We start from the raw sequence: 12,101 nt of genomic DNA on the forward strand, positions 1-12,101 counted from the left end.
AATAACCCAAAGGTATCAAAACTTATCAGATATTTGGGAAGCATTGCTAAGCTTAAAAGACCCCCAGGATGATTAGCCTGTTAATCACCTACAAACCTATAAAACATTTACAGCTGTAAATGTAATGTGTTTAAAACTAGCAACTCTAATAAGTGATGAACAACTAAACAATGCTGTAATACTCAGAACAAAAATAAAACTTTCAACAGCATGATACACAGGTTCTGTACAGTTCAAAATTTTAGAGTAACAAACCCATTGTAGGTCATTATCACACTGCAAAATCATCAAAATAGCAGTGTTGCACTGACAGTGAACAATAGTGCAGCTTTAAAATGGAAAAAAATGATTAGTGCTGCAGTAAGCAATTTAAGCATAAATATAGTTACTGCAACAGTATACAGCATTTACCATGACACCTGCAGAATCTGGTTTGTTTTTTTTTTTCTGTCAGACTAGCCTATTCAGTGCAAATTCTTAATAAGCTGCTAAACAGAAAATAAATAAATAAATAAATAACCAGTATTCCCATGACAGCAGGAGGCAGTTACACCTATACATTCAGGTATACAATATAAGAACCCAGCAAAAAAATGAAAACTTATGAAATATGGAGGCTGTGTCTCCTTAACCTCTTGTTTCTATCGGTAGAGAATGTCTGAGTAACACCTCCGTACTTCCCTGTGTTTATGTCTGTGCTTGTCTCCAGAACAGATGATGCCCATGACGTGGCATCATTCACAACTTGGCAAGTGAGTGGCAGACATCCATTCTATACATGATCCTTCATAGTTATTCCCATAGCAGGCACTCAACATGCTGCATTTGCAGCAGGTGCAACAAGATTTTTTCTTCCTCTTGCACCATACAGACTTAGATCCTGCTGAGGTCATCTACAATCACCTCAAGTCTAATAGTGAAAATGATAGTCTGTCCACAATGATGCCTGTTCAAAACGCAGGTAATGTGTCTCAACAGGCACCACAGTAGAGTGATTCCAATCTATGGCAGTGCAATGCACATAGACGGTAGCATTGTTGAGAGTGACAGCCATGGTGTCTGACTCCCCAGCTGTGTGCACATGACCTGGAGTAGCTCAAAGACTATACTCATTAAGCTGATGTTAATGTTTAGTCATGCAGCCAGGTTTCCTGTCCTTACACAGTAAATTGATCACAGTGTGCATGCATGATGTGGACAGGGCCCCATAGCTTGGAGTAGGGATTGCAGTTATAATTTAGTTCATTAATAAAAATTGTTGTACTATGTGCCTCTTCAAAATGAATTACAAAGTATGGCCACCAGAACATACCATGGAGATTGATAAACTATAAACAGAGGATATTTAAAAATAAAAAAAAAAAAACATATGAAAAGTAGCATTAGACAGGAGTAATGGCAAGCCATACCACATAATAAATACATTATCCATGGCTGTCAATCAACACTTATCACAATATAGATATTTCATGTGCTAACAATGAAATGACCCTCCCAAGGGTATGAAATAATGTGCTGGTGTGAGGGACAAAACATAAAGGGTACAGGGAAGAGACAGGGCAGATTGTAATTCTTGGGTAGGAGGTTTCAGCCATCAGAGGCACAGGGAATGGGTAGACCAGCTTTTCTTCACAGGGGCACATCCATAGATAGCTTACTGCATAGGCATAACAGGTTGTAGTCATGGGGCGACAACCATGCATGGCACAAGTTTGGGCTGCTTACACACTTGTTACGGGGATCGAGGTATATCAATTGGAAGATACGAAGCATAGTCACACAGACTGCAGGTCTATTAAATAATGATTCTAGGCTCACCCTGTAATGTGTACACACTGTGTTGTAGGCACTAACCAAAGGAACAGTGCATGAGGATCACATGAACACAGCACACACATCAATGTAACATCCTTTTTCAAAACTGATATATCATAACCCACAACAAACCTATAATCACCACAAAGGTAATAATGGCAGTGAGGTTGTAAGTGCTGGCTGACAGTGACAGTTCTAAACATACACACACACACACACACACACACACACACACACACACACACACACACACACACACACACACACACACACACAAACATACACAGAAATGCACTCACTGATCCATGTTTGTTCCCATAGAAGTACTGGAGCTGTCATGATGTCAAAAGAATAGCCTTACACACCTTGTACACCATGGCAGGACATACTGGACAAGGATAAATACAGAAGGCCTTCTATAACCATGTGTGACAGAAACTGACACAGCAAATAAACACTGTGGGTGGACACAACCAGACAGTGCTGCAAATCCATTGCAGTGTCACTGACATTAAGCTGAAGACAGGCTTGGCACTGGGAGGCACCCACAAAACATCACTGACTGACAAACACTGATGAAGTCCTTATAATCCTCATGGAGACACTGACAGGACATTCATTCCAGGTCATAGACTGGATGTATAGCCAGGCTGGCCAGGACTGTGCCTTCACACAGAACCATCTGAGTTAATGTCACACAAGAACATTAGAAATGCAGCTGTGAACAATTGCATCACTGGTTACTGTGTTTGCAGGATGTGTCAGATAATTAATGTAACATGCCATTCAAATAGAATATTGCTTTGCACCTCTGTATAGTTTAGTCACAGATACCATAATACATTTCTGATACCCAAGAACATTAAACATGCAAGGCACACAACCTGCTTCAACCTGCTTATCAAGATATGTATTTCCTCATAGGCTATGTATATTCTTGGCATGTAGCTGTCTGCATGATGCACAGTGAGAATGGAGTCACGTATGTACCATCTTATACACTTCTATATTATGTATATGTTTCCACAGGTTCCAGTGCCTGACATGCCATCAATACAGGTCTGCACATGCCTAATGTCAACATAACTGTAGAGGTTGACAGTGCCATTTTACATACACCACAGTCTTAGGACACAGTTTCACTGTCATTAATATTAACAGTGAAGAGAACATTCCCTTCCCATGCAGCAGAGGACACTGTGTAGGACCAGAATTCACTTTCCTTTTTATCGGTGTTTAGTGAAAGATGTCACATCAATGTAACATCCATGCATTAGGCACATGCAGTGCAAATGCTGACATAATTTGAGACCCACATAATCACTGAGCTTCTACACATGTGTTTGGAAAGATGCGAATTAAAGCCTATTACCACCCCGTGACTTGTTTACTGCAAGACATGGGTATCTTAGTAGTTATCTAAGTATCATTAAGTGAACATGCAAAATGGTGATGCAGGAACAGGTAGATGCTAATTGGACCATGTCAGATATGCTCAGTGTGCTATATGGCCTAAGTGAAGACCTCCATTGTCTACATTGCAGTGAATGAGTAGAGTGGCAGTCCACAAGTTAACTGTCATTGTTTCTCTGCAACTGATATAGCCAAGGTATGGGAGTGCTGCACAATGCAGGTGTGCAGTGCTGCTCTAAACAGATTGTTGGCTCCAATGATCAACTGCACATGGCTGACATTCACCTTTTTGTACTGTGATATCCAGCTCAGCCATGGATGGTCAAATGGAAATGGTAAGCAATCATCTATATCTGAGGTTCCTTCATTTATGGCTGTGGATGGTCATGTGGACATGGTTGACACTCTTCTAGCTCCACTGTGGCCTCCTGCATAGCTATGGATATTTAAATCCACTGTGACCAACTCCACTGGACATCCCACTCAGGTGCCAAATTTAAAAGCATTCCACTACCAAGTAATTGCCCCCACATTACAAACAGCTCTGGTTGAAATTGCCATAGTAGAAATCATCCATCTACCTTTACCACACAACAGAGGTCACAGTGATACTCCCGCATGCACATCCAATATACAACCCCTTCCTTAGGACAGTATACCTCAACAAATCACACTGCAGGGACTCAAGGCACACACAGCCAGCATCTTACCCCTGGCATTTCTACAGTGTTATCTAAGAACATGATCCCTAATATCCCACAGACTTCAGCTTCACGTGTGTGTGTGTGTGTCTGTGTGTGTGTGTGTGTGTGTGTGTGTGTGTGTGTGTGTGTGTGTGTGTGTGTGTGTGTGTGTGTGTGTCTGTGTGTGTTAACATGAAGTACAATCTATCACTATTCCAAGTATGAAAGGAACTGCTTACTAATACCACTGTGCCTCCACAACCTGTGCAAATGATAATGACTGTGCCCTTCCTACCCTTCTGGCTAAAGTGGGTATGGCACAGCATGGCAGTCTGGGCAATCAATGCATTGTTCTGCATAGACTGGTTGCAAAAATGTATGTCCCACATTTGTTCTGTGTTTATCTTGTCATACCCCAAAGCTGTGGCTCAGATGATGTCTCCTTGTCAATACCACATCATATTTCTCCAAGCTGTACATCAAATGGTAAACTTCTGTGGTTGAGTCCTCATTTGACTCCTCTGCTTCTCATGCAGGTATAAAAACCAGTACTGAACTCTCCCTTTGTTATAATTATTTTCATTGCATAAAGCTGTGTAGCATGACACTCACAGCAAGTATGTTACAGCGCATCTCTGGAGCATACTGCAGTGTACCACAAGGGGTATCCTGGCAGAAGAAAGGGACATGTTTAATTATATTCTGTGCTGTACCAGTGCTGTGCTGTATGCCATCTCTGTCACTCTCTGAAGCTGCAGCTGTGGGTCATCAGCAACAGGTATAAGGCATATGTGGCATCACCTGCAACAACAACAACAGCAAATACTGTTATGGCTGGTTTACTATGAATGTTCATATGACCACACCTTCATAGCTAGTAGCACTAACAATATGTGCATCATGGAAAAGTTCCACCTGTACAAACAACCTTGCTGTAGGTTACACATGTGCCAGATGTGAGTATCATGGAGAAGTGGCTTAATGGTACTTAGATACACTAGATCAAATATATTTTGCACTGATTTCACCTGGAAGTTAATGGAGTAGAATGTTTTCTGGCTGGTATACTGGAGACTATATGGAGCAAAGTGGGGCCTTGTTGGCAATGTGGGTAGAGACAATTGTCCACAGAGCCTCATAGAAACGAGTTATATCATAGAGTACCAACACTGTGGTAGTGCTCTACATTTTTGTCCATGGGAACCACATATGCCTCTCTATATGCATCAGCATCACATTTAAGAAACAGTATAGGAATTATAAGTCTGAGGACTGAGAAGCTTATATTGTGCCCTCAGTTGGATGCTAAAAGTTTTCAGAGGCAAGAACGGCCATACTACATAAATCTTCAATTCCACTAGAATAGACATCCCATGCATCCTCCTTGATTCCATGTGAGGATGGATCCTGCTATCTCCTGTACGATAACTGTTCCATGCAGAGGGATCTTCTTTGTCCAGGTCACTGGTGTGATGATATATCTGCAGCTGGCAGATGTTTTTGAGACATGGAGGGTAGTGGCACCCAAACTGGACACTAATACATGCTGATTTGCTAAAGCAGATGCAACTCATAGCATCTTAGCATGAGAGATACAACTGTTCACCATGGAATGACATCATCCAGGTTATCTGATCTCTTTGGCTCACTGCACATAGTTTATACATTTCTGAATCATTCTGACAAGTTTGGTTTTGTCATTTGCATATGCTGTGATACTCATTATTGTGTTGTCGCTATTTGCATACTGCTATGCAATCATTTGCATGTGGTAGCTACCGCACTATTTTACCAGCTAGTGTAAGTGTACTCCACACATATCACCACATTTTTCCTAACACAGAAACACAGTCTGCTGTTTGTTTCTGAATGCCTCCCAATATTTCTTGTATGAACATGATATCTTCTGTAGTATCTTTTTAAAATATATATATTAACACAAGAAATAAAAACAAATTTACATTTGTGTGTTTTTATTATGTGTCAGCTTGCATTGTAAAGAATTTAGAATGGAAATAGACTTGCTGTGGTATGTTTTCTCTACTAAAAATCATTTCATTATCTGACCGAAGTGTGATCCATCTTGATAAAAAAGAAATAAGACACCGTTGGATGGATAATCCAGTTAATTTAGGTTATGGAACAGACTCCTTATCCACACAAAATAGAATTCATTCCTGTCCATTTTCAAGTGCAACATATCTATGGATGTGAAACAGAAAATTAACCCCAGAACTGCTCCCTTTACTACTAATGGACAGAGGCATCTCCTAAATGCACTACTCAATGCATGGGTCCCTTCAAATTAACTATGGTATGATTCCAATTATTCTCACTAGGGTAATATGTAATTATCAACCAGGTGTTGAGTAAGGACAATCTATAACCAAATGGTACAGGTTATTTCAAGTATAAACATTGGCTAGGCTTAAAATGGCCCACATGGGCAGCTAGCCTTGTAATTACCTGTCGACCTTTTTACTTCTCTCTCCAAAACAAAAAAAAGATAATTCGCATGTAGCCTACATTATCCTGTATACCACTTCTAATTTAGCCTGTTTATCTTCCCCTCAGATTGTTTACCTGGCCAGCTTATGCCCAGAATGTCCTGATGGGATGTTGCAATGCTATATAGTTCTAATTTATAACCAAGACGATCAATATGGTAATTTTTCCAAGGATGAAGAGTGCCTTGCGATGAGAGTGTAATCTACTGTGAGTCCCCCCACCAACAAACAATGAGAGCATTGTGATTTCCTACTTTTTGACTACCATTTTCAGCCTGTCTTTTCAATGTTTTTGTTTCCATTGCTTTTCATTACTAGATATATCTAACCAGTGGCCATCTTGGAAGCCAACTGAATAAAACATTGGAGTGTTAGGCTTGAAAGACTAGGTGACCTAGTTATTTTTTTCAAAACCCTATGACAAATAAACTGAAAAAAAGCTTGCAGTTTTGGAGAAAATGAGGTATAGAAGGACTGCAAAATCAAGTACTGATATGACCTCAAGCAATTAAAAATGAAGAGATTAATCTTAAAATATTTTCTTCTAAGTAACATTCTTGAAGTTTTACCAAAGAGAATAGGTAGTCTGTGGTGTGGGATATGGATATGTGGCTCGAGTTTTCTTGTTCTTTTACTTTTGAATACTAAACCTGTTCTGGCTGCTGCATTTGTATGAGGAGAGATACGACTGTCCAAGGATATAAAACATGTTTAAGTACCTAGGTTTAAAACAGTTTATTTTGTTCTGTGATCTAATTACTCTTTTTTCACATGGTAATACATGCCCGGGATGTGTTTACTCCTCCTACGCTAAATGATGTAACAAATAATGAGACAAATACAGGAAAGATAATGACGGTTTCAGCAAAAGCCCAAACACAAACAAAAGAAACTAAATTATTCTTAAATAATGCATTCTCAGCTGGTTGCTCTCATGTTGATTGAAAAGAAGGAAGAACACATTTTTCTCTCTGGGCCTTTACTGAAAATTGGCATTGTCTAAGTTGGACTTTCCCTGTAAAGAAATGTTAAATAAATTAAATAAATAAAATAAAGAGATACTTGATATTTGGCTGGACTTGTCCTCTCTGTGACTGTTTCTGTATGAAAAAGGAAGCAGGTTTACATGGAAGGATCGCTATGCAAGACTTTATAGTGGCGCTTCTTAGCATCTCATAGCCTTGCGACTCTCTACTTAACTATCAAATACTTCAGCAGTGTTCAAGGAAAGGTAATGGTGGTACTCAGGAGAATTTCTTTTACGAAAACATTCATCCATCCACCCATAACATCTTTTTCCTATTTCTGCACATGGGATTGGGATATCACTTCAGCAATGTGACAATCATTTAGAGCTAATGTTCATGCCACCATGTGGCTATCACTACTGTTGATATAAGGAAAGCATAATCATAAATTAATAATTACTAATTGCCTTAATTTAGTCATTTATGATTATCATTGTAAACTGTTGTCGGAAAGCAATGTATACTGAAATGGTTTATTAATATATATAATATATAGTTTTACAAACAGAGAAGTCACACAAAGCAACATATGCGTGAGATACATCGTGTAATCATTTATAGTAACACACACCACTGGAAATCCACTGGAAAAAAATAACCCTTGCTGTAGTATACCACAGCAAGTGTTGGCACTGTATGTATTTTACTGTATTAATATAAAATGTGTATCTGTATAATTACACATTTTTGTCTTTGTTACATATGATAAAATATCACAAAATACTAAATTGCTGATACTTTTCCCCTAGCTCAATAGCAACGCTGGAAGGCTATGATGATTGACAATCTTACTGAAACCCAAGTCACAGAATTTATTCTTCTTGGATTGCCATACCTGCAGGAGCATCATCTTGAACCATTTGTTATTTTTTTGGCTCTTTACTTGGTAATACTTCTTGGAAACTCTTCATTGCTTGTTGCATTAGTGACAGATAAGAAACTGCACAAACCCATGTACTTCTATATTGGTATACTAGCTACTCTAGATATGTTGTTAACAACTGCGTCAATTCCAAAAATGTTGTCAATATTTCTAATTAAAGCCAACACTATCTCTTTTAATGGATGCTTTTTACAGATGTTTATCTACTATAGCACAGGAGTCTTTGAATCTTTTCTTCTTGTAGTAATGGCATATGATCGATACGTAGCAATCTGTGATCCATTACACTATACCTCTGTTATGAACAGGAGATTCTGTATTCAAATAACAGTAGGGAGTTGTATTTTATCTTGCATGCTTATAGGGTCAATTGTTACTTTTACAGCTTCATGTTCATTCTGTGGACCAAATAAAGTCAATAATTTATTTTGTGACCATTATTTTGTAGTAAAATTAATCTGTGACGACACAGTCATAATTACATTGTGGGTAACGTGCAATACGTTCATAACAATAGGCATACCTTTTCTTCTAGTTTTGGTATCATATGTGAAAATCCTTGAATCTGTGATAAAGGTTAGTTTTCGAGAGGGAAAGAAGAAAGCCTTATCTACATGTACTTCTCATCTACTGGTGGTGATCATGTTTTATTTATCAATTATTATTGGATATGCAACATATGATTCCAAAAGCAATTTTGATGAATTTCATGGAACATCATTTATCTTCCATGCTATTTTAGCCCCAGCACTAAATCCCATTGTTTATTCTCTAAGGAACAAAGAAGTCAAATTAGCGATTAAGAAGTTTATAATAAATAAAAACTGTGATGGCTAGCCGAATGAAACTTTGTAAGATAGACCAAAAATTATATTCATAGATATATGTGTATATGTATAACTTCACAAGGTGCAATATAGAATAAGCGGCCTACATTGCTACATGTTTGAGGAATATATGAGCAACTTTTTTTATCAGTTTGAGGAATATGTGAAGAATCTGAGGTGTTTCTATTTTACACATACTTTGTAGTAAATTATAAAAGTAATAAAGATAACATGGCGTGTCATGCATTTCTTTGGTAAACTCTGAAAGATACACAAAACTTAACAATATAGCAATATAATAACAACAGTAACAACATTCGAAAATGAAGTACTGCAGAAATTGTTTTGCTTTTCACATCAAAACTCTGCTACATATACCCTTAGTTTACATATCTGTCCTGGATAATGCATTCTCATTAAAACTTAAAGTGCACAAATGGAGCTTTATGTTTGCAACCAACTAGTTAAGTATGTGTACCAGGAGCACTAAATGATAGTTTCATTTTTAGTCTGGTTAAAAAAGGAAAATGAACAAGGACAAAGGTTCCTGAATAGGTCAACTCAAACACCTGAATAATTACTGGATCTGCCTGAATAGTATATATTTTGAGATCAGTCAACACCAGGAGACTAGAAGTGAAGTAATACAGAGTTGCAATTCCCTAAATATATAATGGATATACTCCAACCACAAAAATAAATAGAACCTGAGGTCAAAATTGACCTGAATACAGCACAAGTTTATACACATGACAATCATTTGTCTCAGTTCATGCAGGACATTCTATAATGTTTTTCTGTTAATAACACAATAACTATTATGGAAGACTTAAATAATGACTATTTGTTTATCTGAATAAGCACTGTTGCGAAGGAACATTACAGCATTACCAATGATAGCTGATTTAAATGATCTTATTGCCTGTTTATGTTAATCTCCACTTGAGTAGGAAGCGTATACTGGACTGGGAACCTTGTTTAACTGCAGTCAATTTTATATTTGTAAATACCGACCAGCTTCTTCACTGATAAGTCACTAATATTTCATACATACGGGACATAATGGTATCTCATCGGCATACATTTGTTACAACTTTAAACCTTGCATAGCTCAATAATGAACTCAGCTTAGAGCTCTAAAATGTGCATTTCATGGTTCTCTAGTGATCATATGGCAACTATGGATAAAGTAGAATTCCATTTTATTCAAACCCTGTTGAATATTCTTGTCTGCATTGCTCCATTAGAATCTTTTAGGCAAAAATAAAAGTCTAATTGATGATTGACTCCAGAAATACACTCCATCATACCTGGATGTAATAGAACTGATAATATCTAAGCGATGGTTGTCTATTCAGGTTGTATAAATCCAAAGCGGTATGAAGCAGTACTGGGGTCCTCATTAGACCCTTCAACTGTATCTGCCTTCTAAATGGACAAAACAGTGTAGTGAAAGCTATCAGCAGCCTATTCATGGAACCACAGTGTAGGGATTATGGCAAATCTGCCTGGATCCTGCTTTCAGTGGTGAAATCAAAACACTAATAGCCAGTTCGCAGCCCTGCAGTAAAAGATAGCAATAAAGATTTCACCACAGTTTTCCAAACAACTATCGGACGTCTCCATTCTTCCTGCTTTGAACAAATATCTACAGAGACTGATTGATGATTTTCACCATATCTGTAAGACATAGCTTGGGATTGGATTATATATGAAATTACCAGACCCATTTTCACACTAAAAGAACATATTTCTACAAACCTCCATCAGATAATGAATTGGCAGGACAGTTCTTAGCATATCTGGTGTGGGATGTCACACTTCTAGCAGCTACACACATCTTGCATTCTAGAGCATTTCCTGAAAAAAATAAACTTAAAAAAACAAAAAAATTAAGATAAACAACTATAATTATTTTGTGAACAATAAGGGCTGATAAATACTGTACAAACAGCAATGTTATCATAAAGTATTTTTTACAGTGATAATAGTCAATATATTCATACCCCTGGATTCACTAATCCTCCGTGTAAGACTTAATAAGTCTTACTCAGAGACTGCAGTTGAACAGTTTGATGTCAGCGTGCCATGAATATTCATGAGGGCACGCTGACTCAACCGTAACTCTTACACGGACTGAGTAGGAAAGCAGGGGGCGTGTCTGACTGCCGAGCCGTCTAAATGTGCACACCCCTGCAAGGTTTTAAAAAGCATAATGTCAACACACAAGAGCGAGTTTGCTCAAATGTACTTGCACCCAACACCACACTCCCTGACACTGTAAACCCCCATCACACTTATATAAAGTAAATAATTATATATATTTTTTTAAATCCACGATATATCTGCCCGTATTTGCACGTGTGTGCGTGGATGTGCCCATTGCTTAGCTAGAGTTAGCAATTCTGACATGGAAGAGCATAAGAAAGAATATTTATGCAAATCACACCAAATTGCAATAGCGTAATGGTAGAGTGTATGCACAAAGAGAAGGCATTCACAGTTCGAGTCCCACCACTTCCCTTCTAATTTATGTTTTAAATCAGTATTTGAAATAATACCAGACATATATGATTAAAATTTTATTAAAAGCAGTGACATGGCCAATGTATCATTGAACAAAATATATATTTTTAAAGGACCCAGATATATAATAGCCTGGTGTTAAGCAACACTTTACACAGCTAAACACAGGTGCCCATAGTTTAATAGCACTTTACCCAGCTAAACAGAGGTGCCCATAGTTTAATAGCGCTTTACCCAGCTAAACAGAGTTGCCCATAGTTTAATAGCGCTTTACCCAGCGCAATAGAGTTGCCCAAAGTTTAAAAGCTCTTTACCCAGCGCAATGTGTTTGCTCAGACGTGTGCGCAGCACCAACCAGGGCACCGTGGAGCAACATAGAGCTAAGTTGCTTAAACGCAGCCACACCCCCTAGCCTGTCT

The 12,101-nt window shown here is 38.0% G+C and overlaps 1 protein-coding gene across 1 annotated transcript; it reads left to right on the forward strand.

Moving 5' to 3' along the window:
- Window positions 1–8,218: 8,218 nt before the first annotated feature.
- On the forward strand, window positions 8,219–9,166 carry LOC122803189 (olfactory receptor 2AT4-like). The gene has a single exon (XM_044072801.1). It carries the CDS (start codon window positions 8,219–8,221, stop codon window positions 9,164–9,166), a length of 948 nt encoding a protein of 315 aa, XP_043928736.1.
- The last annotated feature ends 2,935 nt before the right edge of the window (window positions 9,167–12,101 follow it).

Source organism: Protopterus annectens, chromosome 5.part1, assembly GCF_019279795.1.
Source record: "Protopterus annectens isolate FY-2018-M chromosome 5.part1, PAN1.0, whole genome shotgun sequence".
In the NCBI taxonomy this organism is placed as follows: Eukaryota; Metazoa; Chordata; order Ceratodontiformes; family Protopteridae; genus Protopterus; species Protopterus annectens.

What these genes read in the sequence shown, in the direction of transcription:
- LOC122803189 (XM_044072801.1), top strand. Translation starts at nt 8,219, where the DNA reads ATGATGATTGACAATCTTACTGAAACCCAAGTCACAGAATTTATTCTT.